Source organism: Geotrypetes seraphini, chromosome 11 (genome assembly GCF_902459505.1).
Source record: "Geotrypetes seraphini chromosome 11, aGeoSer1.1, whole genome shotgun sequence".
NCBI classification, from domain to species: domain Eukaryota; kingdom Metazoa; phylum Chordata; class Amphibia; order Gymnophiona; family Dermophiidae; genus Geotrypetes; species Geotrypetes seraphini.
Genome location: NC_047094.1, coordinates 81,780,640 through 81,799,897, shown reverse-complemented (window position 1 = coordinate 81,799,897; position 19,258 = coordinate 81,780,640). Strand labels below are relative to the sequence as shown.

The 19,258-nt window shown below is 44.5% G+C and overlaps 1 protein-coding gene across 1 annotated transcript; it reads right to left on the bottom strand.

Moving 5' to 3' along the window:
* Positions 1-4,220: 4,220 nt before the first annotated feature.
* LOC117345517 (stathmin-like) lies at positions 4,221-4,753 on the bottom strand. The gene has a single exon (XM_033914281.1). The coding sequence runs from the start codon at positions 4,675-4,677 to the stop codon at positions 4,240-4,242; it is 438 nt and encodes a 145-aa protein (XP_033770172.1). The 5' UTR covers positions 4,678-4,753; the 3' UTR covers positions 4,221-4,239.
* Positions 4,754-19,258: the final 14,505 nt, after the last annotated feature.

Genomic DNA, 19,258 nt, shown 5'->3' with positions numbered 1-19,258 from the left:
AATTCCTCTTTTTTGTGCAAATACCATACGATTCCTTATGGATGGGTTGTGTACCCCAGCTCATTGCAGAGAGCTTTAAATTAGAAGTGATGGGGCAGGGTGATCAAAGCTCCCGGGTGAGTATAAGCCCTCAGATAAGTAAATCATTGAATACCTCTACAAGGATGGGACAAGGGGGCAATGTCTGGAAAGTAGTATATACTAATGCTCAAAGTATGGGAAACAAGATTCTGGATCTAGGAGCTGTGATGGAAGAAGAGGAGTTTGATATAGTGGTGATCATGGGCTATAATCTGTTCAGGAAAGACAGGGTAGGAAGGAAAATAGGAGGAGTAGCGTTATATTAAAGTTCATATTAAAGCCATACAATTGTAGGATCTGCAGGGCAAAGAAGAGGCACTGTGGATCAATTTGGAAAGAGGGAATGGTGAATATATTTACATTGATGTGATATACAGGCCTCCTTCATAGACGGAAGAAGTAGATAGAGATTTAATAGTAGACATTCAGAATATATCTAAAAAAGGGGAAGTCTTGCTAATAGGTGATTTTAACATGCCGGATGTTGATTAGAGTGTCTCTATTGCGGGGTCTTCTAGAAGTAAAGAGATCCTGGATTCTCTATAAGGAAAACTGTTCCAGCAGTTGGTAATGGAATCCACGCGGGAAGGGGTCATACTGGACTTAGTGATTACAAATGGGGAAAGTGTTTCTGATGTTACAGTGGGTGATCTGGCATGCAGTGATCACTGCATGGTACGGTTTAATATTAAGATGAGTATAGAGAGGGCTCCTTCAAAAGCAAAGGTTCTAGACTTTTAAAAAAACTAACTTTGTTCGGATGGGGGTTTACGTCAAAAAATTGTTTTTCCATTTTCATCCTATTTTTTTTTAAACTTTATTAATTTTCAAAACTTCAATAGTGCAATAACAAATGTAACGTATAATTATATAATAGAAGCACATTCAACTTACACATGTTCATAATCAACCATATTCCCCCCACCCACCCAACCCCTTTCCTATGTCCTTAGTGTCCCATCTTGTCTTTAGTGCTCTTAGTGCCTCCTTCCTATGTCCTTAGTGTCCCATCCTATGTCCTTAGTGACCTCAGTGCCTCCTTCCTATGTCCTTAGTGCCCCCAGTGCCACCTTCCTATGTCCTTAGTGCCTCCAGTGCCTCCTTCCTGTCCTTAGTGTCCCATCCTATGTCCTCAGTGCCTCCTTCCTATGTCCTTAGTGTCCCTTCCTATGTCCTCAGTACCCCCAGTGCCACATTCCTATGTCCTTAGTGTCCCATCCTATGTCCTTAGTGCCTTCAGTGCCTCCTTCCTATGTCCTTAGTGCCCCTTCCTATGTCCTTAGTGCTCTCAGTGCCTCCTATGTCCTTAGTGCCCTCAGTGCCTCCTTCCTATACCCTTAGTGCCCCCAGTGCCACCTTCCTATGTCCTTAGTGCCTATGTCTTTAGTGCCCTCAGTGCCCCCCCACCCCCAAAGCCAGCCAGCCTGCCTGCCTCCCAACCCCCCTGTACAGTAGAACCTATCATTTTTCTAACCCTCCCTCCCATTCCCCTGTGCAGTACAACCCTTGAAAGCAGCATGTTTCCATCTGCCCCCCCCCCCCCCCGGCACTACCACCGAAGTGCAGCCAACCTCACTTACCCTCCCATCCGACCCTCCCACCGCGAGGCGAACAGAAACCTCCTGGCTCGAGCAGCGGCCGCAGCACTCTAAACAGGCTGCTTCGCGGCCGCCTACTGCCCGCGATTCCCTCTGCCGCGTCACCGGCAGAGCAAATCAGGGAAGTAGAAGGCCCCAAAGCAGCCTGTTTAGAGTGCTGCGGCCGCTGCTAGTCAAGAGGTTTGTCGGGACCTTGAGAAGGGAAGGGGGCGGCCAGACCGCGGAGGGTTGGATGGGAGGCTCAACGGGGGATCGGATGTGCCAGGGAGTGGGGTTGGGGGGGGGGCAAAGACGACGACACTGGAAAGGCTCTGGACCAAAGCTGGGAGGAAGACTGGCGTTTGCTGAGGCTGCGGCTGCCTGGAGACTGCATTCAGCTGCCCAGGAACCCCGTTGGCCTGCACTGGCCACTCCAAAGAGGGGAGCAGAAGGAACGGCAGTGGCGACAGCAGTTTCTTTCACAGTGAGTGAGGGGGGGGGGAAAGCTCCAGAGTGTTCCCTGCCACTGCGTTCTAAAATAGAATCCGGCCATGGATCACATACCACAGCGACAGGGAACACGAAACTCTAAGTGCGCATGTGGTGTTTAGAGTTTTATTATATAGGATGTCCCAAATTCTCAGCATTCATCTTTCAAATCTATAACTAGAGTGAAGACTTGCCCACCAGAACAAAAAATTTAAACGATCACAGTTCTTCCAATTTCGGGTGATCATCAGGATGGCTATCCCAGTCATAAAACGGCCTCTATATTGATTTCTTAGAGGGCTTAACATGTAATATTGTCCCACAAATAACTGCCTCATATGTTAGAGGAATTGATAATTCCAAAATGTTATTAATTCTACCCCATATTGACCTCCAAAAGCTAAGTATCAAAGTATCACCACACCTGTCTAAGCTCCATTGGCTCCCAGTAATCCCCAGGATCCACTTCAAATGTGCGTGTCTGGCCTACAAGATCCTACATGGCATCTTTCCTGCCGTTATCCCTCTATCCTGGAACTCCCCAACCCCTACTTCCTCCAGATCCTCCCAAATTTTTAAACTATCCTTCCCTTCCTTAAAAGGTATTTCCCATGCAGGCAAACTTGGGTCATCCCTCCCCTTTAGAATCACTGAGATCTGGAATAACCTCACCTCCCCACTCCGAACCTCAAGCTCCCTCCAACTCTTCCGCAAACACCTAAAAACCTGGCTATTCTCAAAACTGTAACACTTCCCCCCTCTTAGGCCTCTCACCTTCCCCCTTTACACCTAACTCTTTAATCTCTCCACTGTAGTTCCTCTCTCATCCTTCTTCCTGTAAACCGTGCCGAGCTCCGCATTCGTGGAGATGGTGCGGTATATAAACCCAAGGTTTAGTTTAGTTTAGTTTTAGACAATAGAACAACAGATGATCCAGTGTCCCAATGTCTAAATGACAATGCCAGCATCTATTAGATTTAGAATTATGTAACTTGTGCAACCTAATAGGGGTCCAAAAAGATCTATGTAACAGAAAAAACCATGTTTGCTTCATAGATGCTGACGCTGTACATTTCATTCTCTTAAGTCCAAATTCATGGCCATCGAGATGCAGAAATATACTGCTTTATCTCAATGCTCCAAATGTCACAAAGACCATTTTTTGATTTTTTATTCAAGAACTCATATATTAATTTATACCACCTGGCAGCCTGATGTCCTAACGTATCTGTCTGGAACGAAAGGATTTGCAGACTATAAAAAAATTTTTTACATTTTGCCAATTAAAGATCCCATGTTGGTTTCAAATTACAGGCCTATTTCTTTGATCAACGTAGATGGGAGATTGTTGGCTAAGTTATTGGCTTTGCACTTGGCCAAGGCTCTCCCTTATATTATAGGTATGCACCAAACGGGATTCGTTGCTCAAAGATATTCTTCAAACAACACAAGATCGGCTTTTCACATGTTAAATCTAACAAAAACCATGGATGATCTGGCCTTCTCTGTATCGTTGGATGGAGAGAAGGCCTTTGATCATGTAGAGTGGACCTTCATGTATCAAGCAATGGATTGGTTTGGTTTTGGTTCTGGATTCATACAAATGATTCAAATCTTGTTTTTTTTTGTTTTTTTTATACATATACTGTATATTTATTAAGTAAAATGTAAACAAATTACAGTATATTGCAGACCAAGTCACCTACAGATTAAGTTGCAATATTCAGCATGTAACAGGGACTAAATATTTCAAAAAAAGAATGTTCTCGTTCAAACAAGCACACAGCTGACTAGCTATCAATCCGGTACTAAGTGTACTCAGTAGAAAAAGGGATGCAACAGCTACACCTATAGATTTTATGAACACTTAAAAAAAGTGAAAAACTTTGCAATTGTTTTTTTTTTTTTTTACACCTAGCATGTGCAGTTTTGATCAGCTATACAGATCTACAGTATTACAGCTTCTAGGGTTACTCCAGAAACAATATAAACACTGACCAGTGAGTAAAGAAAACCCATCTTTGGATATTACAGTAAATAAAAAACCCAAACAAAAAACAAACACACACACTGCCAGAATGAATAACATAATTCAGTTTTCAGCATCATCTTTGGTTTCTTTGTTCTTTCGAACCTCTTTCACTTTCTTGTCCTTCTCTCGCAAACGCTCAAGCTTGGCCGCCATCTGCGTTTCCCGATTTTCTTTGTTGGCTTCCATCTTATGGGTCAGTTTCTCCTCTGCCATTTTGCTGAAGAGATTATTTTCTTCTATTGCTTTCTGATGCACTTCTTTTTCATGCTCCCGTTTCTCAGCCAGTTGCTTTAACACTTCGGCTTCATGAGACTTGCGCTTTTCTTCTGCAGCTTCGAATTTCCTCTGAATTTCTTCCAGTGAAACATCTTTCTTTTTGGGAGGAGATAGGGGAAACTCTGGGGCTGATTCACTTGACCGAGGACTCAGTATAAGTTCAAATGCTTGCCCTGAGGCATGCTTCTCTAGTTCTTTCACCTGCATATCTGAAGTAGCCATGACAAAGAGTAAAAACACTTCAAAATATGCACCACAAAATTCACATAAGATACCCGAGACCGATGCCCAACGGCAGCGAACAAAAGCACCAAACGGCGCCACGTGACGCACACAGCCCATGATTCAAATCTTGTATAGTTCCCCTTTTGCTAGACTTTATATTAATAATACTTTTTCAGAACACTTTCGTCTGGAGAGGGGAGTTAGACAAGGGTGTCCATTATCTCCTTTGCTATTTGACATAGTATTGGAACCCTTCTTATTGGCTATTCAACAGGCAGATGAGATACAGGGTATTCCTTATGCAGGTCGGGAATACAAAGTCTCTGCATATGCAGATGATATTTTGCTTCATTTGAGGAATCCTGAAACTACCATTCCACATTTACTAGATTTAATTGAAAAATTTGGAAAATTTTCTGGTTATAAAATAAATTGGAGTAAATCTGAGGTTCTTCCGCTAAACATTCATTGTCAAAAAGAATTATTTGACATTCCCTTTTCTTTGGAAGGAAGAGGATATAAAATATTTAGGCATTTGGATTCAGAAAACGTTGGAAGAAACGATGAAGGTAAATGAAAGATCCTTATTGCTGAAGGTCACAGAAATGTGTGAGCAATGGAACCCATTACATCTGTCATGGTGGGGGAGAGTTCAGATGGTAAAAATGATGATTTTGCATGTGGTTTGCTACCAAATAGGTATGTTGCCAGTTTTATTTCAGGGGTCATTTTATAAGAAACTAATCTTTAAGCACGTTACATTAACGGGTGCTAGAATAGATGTGTCTGTATGCCTTTCTTTGTCTCTCTCTCTCATTGGCCGCTGTCTTTCTTTCTGTCTCTCTCTTTGGCCGCTGTCTGTCTTTCTTTCTTTCTGTGTCTCTCTTTGACCACTGTCTGTGTGTCTTTCTGTCTCTCTCTCTCTCCTTGGCCACTGTCTGCCTGTCTTTCTGTCTCTCCCTCTCTCCTTTGCCGCTATCTTTCTCGGTGTCTCCCTCTGTCGCTCTGTGTGTGTGTGTGTCTGTCTTTCTGCCTCTTTCTCTCTCTCTCCTTGGCTTCTGTCTGCCTGTCTTTCTGTCTCTCCCTCTCTCCTTGGCCATTGTCTGTCTTTCTGTGTCTGTCTGTCTGTCTTTCTGTCTCTCTCTCTCCTTGGTCGCTGTCTGTCTGTCTCTCTCCTTGGCCGCTGTTTATGTGCCTTTCTGTCTTTTTCTCTCTCTCATTGGCCGCTGTGTGTCTGTCTTTCTGTCTCTTTCTCTCTCTCTCTCCTTGGCCGCTGTCTGTGTATGTTTCTGCCTCTTTCTCGCTCTTTCTCCTTGGCCACTGTTTATGTGCCTTTCTATCTCTTTCTCTCTCTCTCCTTGGTCGCTGTCTGTCTGTCTCTCTCCTTGGCCGCTGTTTATGTGCCTTTCTGTCTTTTTCTCTCTCTCATTGGCCGCTGTGTGTCTGTCTTTCTGTCTCTTTCTCTCTCTCTCTCCTTGGCCGCTGTCTGTGTATGTTTCTGCCTCTTTCTCGCTCTTTCTCCTTGGCCACTGTTTATGTGCCTTTCTATCTCTTTCTCTCTCTCTCATTGGCCGCTGTCTGTCTCTCTATCTCCTTGGCCACTGTCTGTGTTTGTATCTGTCTTTCTATCTCTTTCTCTCCTTGGCTGCTGTCTGTGCATGTTTCTGTCTTTTTCTCTCTCTTTCTCTTTGGCCACTGTTTATGTGCCTTTCTGTCTCTTTCTCTCTTTCATTGGCCGCTGTGTGTCTTTCTGTCTCTTTCTCTCTCTCTCTCTCCCCTTGGCCGCTGTCTGTGTATGTTTCTGTCTCTTTCTCCTTGGCCACTGTTTATGTGCCTTTCTGTCTCTTTCTCTCTCTCTCTCAGTGGCCGCTGTGTGTCTCTCTATCTCCTTGGCCGCTGTCTGTGTGTCTGTCTGTCTTTCTATCTCTTTCTCTCCTTGGCTGCTGTCTGTGTATGTTTCTGTCTTTTTCTCTCTCTCTTTCCTTGGCTGCTGTTTATTACATTACATTACATTACAGATTTCTATTCCGCCATTACCTTTCGGTTCAAAGCGGATTACAAAAAGAGTTATGGAAGAAGGGTTACAACGTTAGATCAGAGAAGGTTTCCAAGAGAGGGAAAAGTAGGATCTGGGGTTAGGGAGGGGATGGTAAGAGGGGTGTTAAGCTTTATCATGGTATTAAGCTTTATTAAGGGATTTCTTGAAGAGTATAGTTTTTATTTCCTTTCTAACATCTTGTAGTCTGGGGTTGTTGTCAATAGGTTGGAGACTTGGTTGTCTATCTTCGCTGCCTGAGTGGCCAGTTGTATAGTTTTTTCCATTTTACTTCTTTGATTAGGGGGTAAGTGAATGGGGTGTGCGTTTTTCTATACCTGGTAGGGGTGGTTTGGATGAGGCGGTCATTTAGGTAGGTTGATGTCTCCATTTATAGTTTTAAATAGTATACAGTAGAATTTAAATTGTATTCTTTCCTGGATTGGAAGCCAATGAGAATTGATGAATGCCTCAGTAATGTGATCGTGTTTTTTCAATGAATAGACGAGTCTCAGAGCTGTATTCTGAATTGTCTGTAGTTGTTTAATCATTATTGCAGGGGAGGTAGAGGATGTTGCAATAGTCTAGGATACTTAGGATTAGAGATTGTACTAAGAGCTGAAATTGTGTTTTTTCGAAGAATTTTCGGACTTGTCTAAGGTTTCTCATAACTGCGAAAGATTTCTGTATTGTTTTGTTAATTTGTGGTTGCATGGTGTAGCCTCTGTCAATAGTCATACCTAGAAGTTTTAGGGTGGTTTGCAAAGGGTAGTTGATAGAGTTGATTTCTAAGTTGGTTATGGATGGGATTTTGTTATTTTCTAGGAGGATGAATTTAGTTTTGTCTGGGTTGAGTTTCAGTTTGTGGTCTTCCATCCAAGTCGTAACTGGAGCTAGAGTTCTGTATAGTGTGTCTGACATTAAGAGCATTGGTTGGTCGAAAGGAATGAGGATGGTGATGTCATCAGCATACCTATAAGAGGATAGGCATTGTTTGTTCAGGTAAACACCAAGAGAGGCCATATATAGGTTGAAGAGAGTAGGGGACAGTGGGGACCCTTGTGGAAGCCGCAGGGGTTGGACCAAGGTTTGGATTTTTCTTTGTCTGATTTTACTTTGTATGTTCTGGATTTTAAGAAACCTTCAAACCATGAGTATACTTTATCTGAGATGCCTATTGAGTCCAAGATTTGCAGTAGGATGTTATGGTCTACCACAGGGGTGCCCAACACGTCAATCGCGATTGACCAGTAGCTCAGGAAGGCAACTCGAGTCGATCGCAGAGCCCATCCCAGGCTCCGTGATAGACTCGTGTTGCTGTCCTGATCTACCGGGCCAATCAGCCTTCCTCTCCAGTGTTCTCTCTAGGGCCTTTTAGCTGGGCGGTTCGCCCAGCTGTCATCCGCTGCTGCCGCCGCCGCTGAACATTAAAAAAAACCCAAAAAAATCCGGCTTGGAGATTTCAGCCCGTAGCGAACTTATGCTCCGTGGCTCTAACGTGTGCGTGCCGGCTTCCCTTCTCTTTCCTCCGAAATCGGAAGTTATGTCCGGGGGGGGGGAGAAGGGAAGCCGGCACGCACATGTTGCTCATCCACGTCGGAACGAATGACACTGCCAAGAACACCCTGGAGGACATAGCGAGAGACTTCGGAGCTCTGGGAAAGAGGCTGAAGCAGATAGGAGCACAGGTAGTATTCTCTTCCATTCTTCCTGTTAGGGGCAGAGGAAGGGACAGGGACGAACGCATCCTGAAGACGAACGAGTGGCTACAACGATGGTGCCAGGAGATGAACTTCGGATTCCTGAATCACGGAGAGACACTACAGGGACTACAGGGACCAGACAGACTCCACCTGACCAACAGAGGTAAGAACGTCTTCGGGCATAGACTAGCCCGCCTACTTCGAAGGGCTTTAAACTAGGTAAGTCGGGGGTGGGTACCCACTTTTACACCGGAGCAGTAACAATCCTGATGTAGCAAACCAACATTACGGTTCTAGGTCTGAGGTAAGTACCCTTACTGCAAACGAATCGCTAGGAGACAATTTGACTCAAATGGGTGGCTCACAACAGGAGCTTAGCAAACAGAAAGAGTGGAGAGCTATGTATGTTAACGCACACAGCCTAGGGAATAAATTTCTAGAACTAGAAACAGAAATAGTTAATGCAGACATAGACATAGTAGCAATATCAGAAACATGGTTCACAGACTCTCATGGGTGGGATATAACCATACCAGGATACAACCTGATTAGACAAGATAGAGAGGGTAAGTTAGGTGGTGGGATAGTACTTTATATCAAAGAGAACATTAAGACAACCAGGATCACAGACGTCAAGTATACTGGGGAATCCATCTAGGTAAACCCGGCCAGAGGTGGAGAAAAATGCCTGTACCTTGGTGTGGTATACAGACCTCCGAGACAATCGGAGGAAAAGGACGCAGAATTAATTGAAGACATTGAGAATATCACCTTACGGGGGGAGGCTGTTCTATTAGGAGACTTCAACATGCCTGATGTAGACTGGAACACACTATCAGCGACAACCTGTGACAGCAGGAGGATATTAACGTCCATGAAGGGAGTAAGGCTCAGACAAATGGTACTAGAGCCCACTAGGGCCCAGGCCATCCTGGACCTGGTACTTACAAATGGGGAAAGCGTCTCGGACGTCTTGGTGGGAGAGACGCTAGCCACCAGTGACCATAACATGGTATGGTTTAACCTTAAGAAAGGCTTCCCTAGATCACAAACAAAAACAAGGGTACTCAATTTCAGGGGCACTGACTTTGCACGCATGGGAGATTTCGTCTACCAGATGCTGCAGGTTTAAGAAGTAACTGATAATGTGGAAGCTATGTGGTCAACCTTGAAATCGATCCTACATGAGGCAACTATCCGCTACATAAAATCGGTAACCAAACAACAAAGAAAAAGGAAACCCCAATGGTTCACAGATGAGGTATCACACCTCATCAAGGAGAAGAAAAGAGCATTTCTATCATACAAACGCATGGGGGAAACAGAAGCAAACATTGTATACAGGACAAAGTCTGCAGCGGTCAAAACTGCAGTCAGGGAGGCCAAACTTCGTATGGAAGAAACTCTAGCGAAGAACATAAAGAAAGGGGACAAATCCTTCTTCAGATACATTAGCGACAGGAAAAAGAACACAAACGGGATAGTACGCCTTAGAACGCCAGACGGGAATTATGTAGAAACTGACTCCGATAAAGCCAAACTACTGAATGATTACTTCTGTTCAGTCTTTACCTGCAAGGCACAAGGGCACGGGCCTCGGCTGGATGCAATGCAAAGCATGGATGACCCATTTCAGAAGTTTGAGTTCACACCAGCTGATGTTTACAAAGAACTGTCAAGACTCAAGGTGAACAAAGCCATGGGACCGGACAATCTGCACCCAAGAGTGCTCAGAGACCTATGCGATGTTTTGGCGGAACCGTTAGCCATGCTCTTCAATCTCTCCCTAAGTACGGGGAGAATCCCCCTGGACTGGAAAACTGCCAATGTTGTTCCTCTGCACAAAAAGGGTTGCAGAGCGGAGGCTGCGAATTACAGACCAGTGAGTCTCACATCAATAGTGTGTAAACTCATGGAAACTCTACTTAAAGGTAAATTAGACACGATATTGGACGAGGGGAATCTAAGGGATCCCTGTCAACATGGATTCACTAGGGGCAGGTCATGCCAATCCAATCTTATCAGCTTCTTTGACTGGGTGATAGGAAAGCTAGACTCGGGAGAGTCTCTGGACATAGTGTACTTGGATTTCAGTAAAGCGTTTGACAGTGTCCCACACCGTAGACTATTAAACAAGATGAAATCGATGGGGTTAGGTGAGAAACTAACGGCATGGGTCAATGATTGGCTGAGTGGAAGACTACAGAGGGTGGTGGTCAATGGCACCCTCTCTAAGACATCGGAGGTGACTAGCGGAGTGCCGCAGGGCTCAGTCCTGGGACCATCCCTTTTTAACATATTCATAAGGGACTTGACCCGAGGGCTTCAGGGAAAAGTAGCGCTGTTTGCCGACGACGCCAAACTGTGTAATATAGTAGGTGAAAGCGATATTACAGATGGTATGGCGCAGGATCTGATCAAGTTGGAAAACTGGTCCTCAACATGGCATCTGGGCTTCAACGCAAAGAAGAGTAAGGTGATGCATCTCGGCAGCAGAAATCCATGCAGATCATACACCTTAAATGGAGAAACACTAGCTACGACCTCAGAAGAACGGGACTTGGGAGTAATCATCAGTGCAGACACGAAGGCTGCCAAACAAGTAGAGAAGGCCTCATCCAAGGCAAGGCGGATGATGGGATGTATCAATAGAAGCTTCGTAAGCCGTAAACCTGAAGTCATAATGCCACTGTACAGAACCATGGTGAGGCCTCATCTGGAGTACTGTGTGCAATTCTGGAGGCCACATTACCGTAAAGATGTACTTCGAGCTGAGTCGGTCCAGCGAATGACCACTAGGATGGTCTCCGGACTCAAGGGTCTCTCATATGAGCAAAGACTGGGCAAGTTACAGCTCTACTCTCTAGAGGAGCGCAGGGAGAGGGGTGACATGATTGAGACATTTAAATACGTCACAGGTCGTGTCGAGGTGGAAAACGACATATACTTTCCGAAGGGACCTTCAGTCACAAGGGGGCACCCGCTCAAACTCAGAGGAGGGAGATTTGGTGGTGACTGGAACAAACTACCGGTGCAGGTGATCAAGGCCACTAGCGTGCTCGACTTTAAGAATAAATGGGACATCCACGTGGGATCTCTACGTGGGTCGAGCAGCACTCTGACTTAATGGGGTGGGACAGTAGAGTGGGCAGACTTGATGGGCTATAGCCCTTTTCTGCCGTCATCTTTCTATGTTTCTATGTTGAGAGCCCTGAAGCAAGCGTTCGCTACGGGCTAATGCGGGAGACAGGTTAGTGAAGCATTTGTTCTTCTTCCTGCCGGGTCCTGCCTACTTTCTGTTTCTGCGAAGGCAGGACCCGGCAGCATTTCCCCCAATAAGTCGATCGCGATCTTGGGCCAATCAGCCTTCCTCTCCCCGATGGCAGAATTGACGTCGGGGAGAGGAATGCTGGTCAGCTGAAGCAGGGAGAGCTTGGGGCGGCGGCGGCTTTCGGGCCTGTTATTGGTGGCGGTTTGGGTCCTGGTCCCCGATGGCAGTGGCTTGGGGGAGGGCAGGGAGAAAGAAAGAAAAAGGGCAGGCAGGGAGACAGAAGGAAAGAAGAGAAACAGAAAAAAAGAAAGGGAGGCAGAGAGAAAGAAAGGGCAGGGAGAGAGGAAGGAAAAGTTGGGGGAGGGAACGAGGTCTGGAGGAGAGGAAGCATACAGGCTAAAAGAAGGGAAGAAAGATTGGATGCACAGTCAGAAGAAGAAAGTGCAACCAGAGACTCATGAAATCACCAGACAAGGTAGGAAAAATGATTTTATTTTAAATTTAGTGATCAAAATGTGTCTGAATTTATATCTGCTGTCTATATTTTACACTAAGGTCCCCTTTTACTAAACCGCAATAGAGTTTTTTAGCGCAGGGAGCCTATGAGCGTCGAGAGCAGCGCTGGGCATTCAGCGCAGCTCCCTGCGCTCTAAAAACTGCTATTGTGGTTTAGTAAAAAGGGAGGGGGGTATATTTGTCTATTTTTGTATGGTTGTTACTGAGGTGATAGTGCATAGAGTCATCTGCTTTGACCTCTTTGAAAAACCCTGGAATAGGAATGATAATTAATATTTTCTATGCGTACAGTGTGCGTTGTGTTTTTTTTTAATTTTATTGTTGGTAGATCATTTTGACTTTGTCATTTTAAAAGTAGCTCGCAAGCCCAAAAAGTGTGGGCACCCCTGGTCTACCAGGTCAAATGCCGCCGTCAGGTCCAACTGTATGAGCAGCATTTTTTTTCCAATGCTGAGGTGTTGTCTTGCTGTGTCGATAAGGGAGCCTAGTAGTGTCTCTGTACTGAAGTTAGTTCTGAAGCCGGATTGCGTGGGATGGAGTAAGTTATGGTCCTCGAGATAGTTGGTGAGGAATTTGGCTACTAATCCTTCTGTTAGTTTGATATATAGAGGTATTGAGGCTATTGGTCTGTAGTTGGATGAGAGGTCTGTTGGTCCTTTTGGGTCTTTTAAGATTGGGGTGATGATGATTTCGCTGAGGTCATTCGGGAAAATGCCATCTGTGAGCATGGTTTGTATCCAGTGTAGGAGTAAGGTACGGAACTTAGTGCTCGCTGATGACAGGAGATATGGCGGGCAGTGGTTGAGTTCACATGATGCGTGGCTGTACTTATTGTAGAGTTTATTGAATTCGGTCCAGTGTATCTTAGGGAATTGGGACAAAGATCTGTCTGCAGCACAAGATTCATTTTCTGTGGGGAGTATTGTGACTTCGAGTAGGTGGGTTGGGTTACTAATGAGAGTAGCTCTGGTGTTTGTAATTTTATTCTTGAAGTGTTCAGCTAGGAGGGAGGCTGAAGGGGAGGAGTTATTGTTAGTGGTCAAATAGGGTATGGTGTTAGTTAGATCTTTTAATAGTTGGAATAGTTTTTTGGTGTCTTGGGTTTCCGTGCCTATTAGGTTGGTGTAATGTTTTTTTCTCTTTTCTTTTAATAGAAGTTTGTATTGTTTGTTAATTTTTTTCCAGGCGGTTTTCGTGTGATCTTGATTGGTTTTTCTCCATTTTCTTTCCAGACGTCTACATTGTCTCTTGAGTAGGAGTAATTCTTCGTCGAACCATTGGTCTGATCGTCTGCATGTTCTGGTTTTGGTTCGAAGTGGGACTTGTTCATCAAGGATGTTGTTGCTCAAATAGCCCCAGTGTGAAATGAAGTCTTTGGGGTTATCTTCTTGGATTGTTTCATCTACTTTTGACCAGAAAATGGCGGGCTCGATGCGTTTGCATGATGTGTAGGTTACTATTTTGGATATTGGTTTGGATTTGTTTTTGGTCCAGATGATGTTGAAGGTGTAAGTGTAGTGGTCTGACCAGAGGGATGGGGACCAGGTTCCATTAGACGTTTGAATTTCTGAAGTAGATGTTTGATGGGTCATGAAGGCTGCAATGTCCAGTTGGTGTCCTTTCCAATGAGTAGTTTGTGGGTTTAAAATTTGGAAGGATAGGGCATTGAGGAAAGAAAGTAGATTGTCTACTGGCTTGGATGAATGGTCTTCAAGATGAAGGTTTAGGTCTCCTAGGATAAGATTGTGTGCTGCTGTAAGTGAGTTTTGGTATATGAAGTTTTCAAATTCGGATCTAACCATGGCCTACTTTCCCGGTGTTATATAATAAAGCATGCAGTTTAGTGAGTTTTTCAGTGCGGTGGAAGAGATTTGACATGCTAAAAGGTTCATGCAAGGGGTGGAAGTTTTTTCCAATATGTTTAAGGTTAGGTAGTCTTTGCGTAAGATCGCTAATCCACCTCCTCTTTTTTTCTCTCTGCAGGTCACTGTAATTTTGTATCCTTGAGGGCAGACTTCTGTAATTCTTGGGTCTGTTTCCGATGTTAGCCAGGTTTCTGTGAGGAAGAGGCAGTCTAGGTTTTCATTTTTTATCCAGGTTTTTATAAGTTCTGTTTTTGGACCTAGGGCTCTGACGTTTAAGTAGGCACAGTTAAGGGTGGTGGTTTCTGTTTGGTGGTTGTGAATCATTTTAGGGTAGATGGGTGAATTTGGGTTATGGTGCGGTTTGGTCTTGGGTTGGGTTGGGTTGTGTTGCTCTTCTTCCCCATGCTGGTGTTATGGGGTGTTGAACGCTTGTTTGGTGGTTGGATTTCTGTCTATTGGAACTCTCCTGTTAGAGTGAAGGGTTTTGATTGCAATTGAGCTAGTGGGAATGTTGGGTAGGTTGTTTGCTTCTACCTTACGGCTGGATATGAGAAGGATTATTAATAGGATAATCTGGGTGTTTGTTTGTGGAATTAGCTTCATTATGGAGGTGGGGCTGCTGGTAGAGGCAGTGTAGTTTCCAGTGGTTAGGTTGTTGGCTGTGTTTAGTATCTGGGTAGGAGAGTGGGTTGTGGAGGGAGGTGTTGAGGACCGGCGAGAAGGTAAAAGAAACTAAAACCGGCAAAATCAAACTTTTAAACTGTTGGGGAGATCCCGCTGAGCCTTCCAACTGGCTCAGCAGTGCACCGTCGGGAGAGGAGAGGGCGGAGTTCGCTCCCACGCCCAGAGTGTGCCTTACTCTGCTCCCGCTCTGCCCCGAGTGCTCCTGGTCCGTGGGGGAAGGTGTTGAGGTCCGTCGAGAGGTAAAAGAAACTGAAACCAGCAAAAAAAACTTTTAAACTGTTGGGGAGATCCCGCTGAGCCTTCCAACTGGCTCAGCGGTGCACCGTCGGGAGGGGAGGGGGCGGAGATCGCTCCCACGCCCAGAGTGTGCCTTACTCTGCTCCCGTTCTGCCCCGAGTGCTCCCGGTCCGTGGGGAGGGAAGTGTTGAGGTCCGTCTTTCTCTCTCTCTCTTTCCTTGGCCACTGCCTGTGTGTCTTTCTGTCTCTCTCTCTCTTTGGCCGCTGTCTGTCTTTCTATCTCTTTCTCTCTCTCTCTCCTTGGCCGCTGTCTTGTCTGTCTCTTTCCTTCCCTCTCTCCCGTTCCCTGCCTGTGCCCCGCTCCCCTTCCTTTGACCGCCCCCCCAGCCCATCCCACCCCTTCTGCGGCAGCACCACCAGCCTCCATAAAATCCTCATCCTCAACCAGGAAATTCACCCAGAGGGGAGAGTGGAGGCAGAGGAGAAGGCGTGCGACCACAGAGCAGCAGTAGTTGTGGCCTTCCCTCCCCTAGTTCCATAGCTCGGTCGCCGCCACCTTCTCTCCCCGATGTCGGCTCCCAATGTGCACACGCGCCACACTCTGCAACATTTCTCTGCCGACCACAGAGCGACGGACGCACGGAGCCACAAAAACTGAAGTGCGCATGTGCACTAAGGGTATTATTATCTTAGATTAAATAGTATTCTTACTAAATTTATTTGACTGGGTAAAACTGCTCGAATTGCTTTAGTATCATTACAAAAATCAATTGCAGCGGATGGGGTAAATTTTCCCAACTTTTATATGTATCATCAAGCCTATATAATGCGCCAAGGTATGTATTGGATCCTCCCCGAGCTCATGGAAAATTTCTCTGATTGGTTATACTTAGAATGGCATTTGATGTCCTCATTGTGACTGTTCCATGTGTTGAGTATCAGATTACCCAGTTATGTAAAGGACAAAAGTATTCTAATTGACACATGGAAAAACCTTGAAATTTATTAACAAATTAACAGATACTCCAGTAGAGAAATCCACATAGCAGTCCATATGGTTAAACTCCAAGATTCAAATTGGCAAGTCTGGGATCTTCTGGAAGCAATGGATGCAAGCAGGGATTCAAACACTTGATGATGTTATCTCAAATGGAAAAATACTTGAGTTTTTACAACTGCAACAAAAATATGGTATAGCTAACTCTCAAAATTATAAATAGTTGCAGTTGAAGCAAGCCATTCAGAAGGGGTTCCCTGATTGGCAAAATCTACATCAAAAAATGTTGTCTGGAAGGGAACATCTGGAAAGAGTGGAAATGTGGTGGGCAAAACTGAAAGCGATCGTAAGGCTGACAACCTTTTTGTGAGGCAAGTAAGTAAAAGTAAGAGGAAAAGAAGGCCGCTTTGGTTTTCAAAAGTAGTAGCTGAGAAGGTAAGGAATAAGAGGTTAGCTTTCATAAACTACAAAAGATCGCAGAGAGGAAGAAAGGCATAAAATCTGGAAAAGTCAGGAAAGCAAAGATGCAAATGGAAGAAAAAAATAGCTGACATGGTAAAACGGGGAGACAAGACATTTTTTAGATATATTAGTGATAGGAAGAAGTGCAAAAGTGACATTGTGAGACTCAAAGGTGAAGGGGAGGAATATGTAGAAGCTGATAAAGAAAAGGCCAAACTGCTTAACAAATATTTCTGTTCTGTGATCACAGCTGAAGTGCTGGGAGTGGGACCACAGAAGACAAATGTGAATAGGGATGGAGCAGTAATAGACCCTGACTGATTTTCAGAGGGTTGTGTTTATGAGGAGCTAGCTAAAATAAAGGTAGACAACGCAATGGGGCATGGTGTACATCCAAGGGTGCTGAAGGAACTTAGGGAACTTCTGGTAGCTCCGCTGACTGACCTTTTCAATGAGTCTCTAGAGTTGGGAGTGGTACTGTAGGACTGGAGAAGGGCGGATGTGGTCCCTCTCCACAAAAGTGGAAGGAAGAAGGGAATTGCAGGCCAGTAAGCAAATTAATGGAAACGCTTTTAAAACAGAGAATGGTCAAGTTTCTGGAATCCTGTGGATTACAGGACTGGAGGCAACATGGATTCACTAGAGGTAGGTCTTGTCAGACAAAACTGATCAATTTCTTGACTGGGTGATCAGAGAATTGGATAGAGGATGTGCGCTAGATGTGGTGTATTTAGATTTTAGCAAAGCCTTTGACAGTGTTCCATACAGACGTCTAATAAATAAACTGAGTGCTCTTGGGATGGGTCCCAAATTACGGGCTGAGTCAGGAACTGGTTGAGTGGATGGCAACAGAGGGTGGTGATCAATGGAGATCACTCTGAGGAAAAGGATGTAACAGTGGTGTGCCTCAAGGTTCTGTTCTTGGGCCTGTTCCTTTTAACATTTTTATAAATGATATTGCTGAAGGGTTGTCGGGTAAGATTTGTCTCTTTGCGGATGATACCAAAATCTGCAATAGAGTAGACACATTGGATGATGTGAACAACATGAAGAAAGACCTAGCAAAGCTTGAAGAATGGTCTGAAATTTGGCAGTTAAAATTTAATGCTAAGAAATGCAGGGTCATGCATTTGGGCTGCAAAAACCAGAGGGAACAGTACAGTTTAGAAACATAGAAACATGATGGCAGATAAATGCCAAATGGCCCATCTAGTCTGCCTATCCACAGTAACCATTCTCTCTTTCTCTCTCTCAGAGATCCCACGTGCCTATCCCAGGCCCTCTTGAATTCAGACACAGTCTCTGTTTCCACCACCTCTTCCGGGAGACTGTTCCATGTATGTACCACCCTTTCCATAAAAAAGTATTTCCTCGGATTACTCCGGAGTCTTATCACCTCTTAACTTCATCCTATGCCCTCTCATTGCAGTTTCCTTTCAAATGAAAGAGATTTGACTCATGCACATTTATATTATGTAGGTATTTAAATGTCTCTATCATGTCTCCCCTCTCCCGCCTTTCCTCTAAAGTATACAGATTGAGATCTTTAAGTCTGTCCCCATACGCCTTATCACGAAGACCACACACCATTTTAGTAGCCTTCCTCTGGACCGACTCCATCCTTTTTATCTTTTTGAAAGTGCGGCCTCCAGAATTGTACACAATGTTCTAAATGAGGTCTCACCAGAGTCCCGCTTTTCCCTCATACACATAAGTTCTTCACCCCCTAAACTGTACCATTCCCTCTGGTTTTTGCAGCCCAAATGCATGACCTTGCATTTCTTAGCATTAAATTTTAGCTGCCAAATTTCAGACCATTCTTCAAGCTTCGCTAGGTCTTTCTTCATGTTATTCACACCGTCTGGCGTGTCAACTCTATTCCAGATTTTGGGATGATCCACAAAGAGGGTGGGTGAAGAACTTATGTGCATGACGGAAGAGCGGGACTTGGGTGTGATTGTATGTGATAATCTTAAGATGGCCAAACAGGTTGAAAAGGTGACAATGAAAGCTAGAAGTATGCTAGGCTGCACAGGGAGAAGGAGGTACAATTCTGGAGGCCGCACCTTCAAAAAGATATAAAAAGGATGGAGTAGATTCAGAGGAAGGCTACTAAAATGATGTATGATCTTCATGATAAGGCAGTGGTCTCAAACTCGAACCCTTAGCGGGGCCACATTTTGGATTTGTAGTACGTGGAGGGCTGCAGAAAAAAATAGTTAATGTCTTATTAAAGAAATGACAACTTTGCATGAGGTAAAACTTTATAGTTTATAAATCTTTCCTTTAACAGTTAAAGGAAAGATTTATAAACTTTAAAGAGTTTTACTTTATGCAAAATTGTCATTAACTATTTTTTTCTGCGGCCCTCCAAGTACCCTATTTTTTCTGCAGCCCTCACATTTAAAGTTTAATATCTTTCCTTTCTCAAAACTGACACATTTCAATTACTATATTGAAAATAAAATCATTTTCCCTACCTTTGTTGTCTGGTGACTTTATTTTTCTGTGCATTTAACTATGTTTCCAGGGTCTTCTTGTCCTTTAACTGTTTTTCTCTCCATCTTCACTTTCTGCCTTGCATCCATCTTTGGCATTAACTGCTATCTTTTCAAAATCTATGTTTCCATGTCTTACCTTCCCTTCTGTCTCTCTCTTCTTCTGTCCCGATTTCCATGGTCTGACATCTCTTTCTTTCCTTTCTCTCCCCTCCTTCTTTCCTTCCTTTCTCCTGGTCTGGCATCTGTCTCCTTCCCTCCCCCAACTTTTTATTTCTTTCACCCTGCCCCCTTTTTTCTTTCTCTCTCT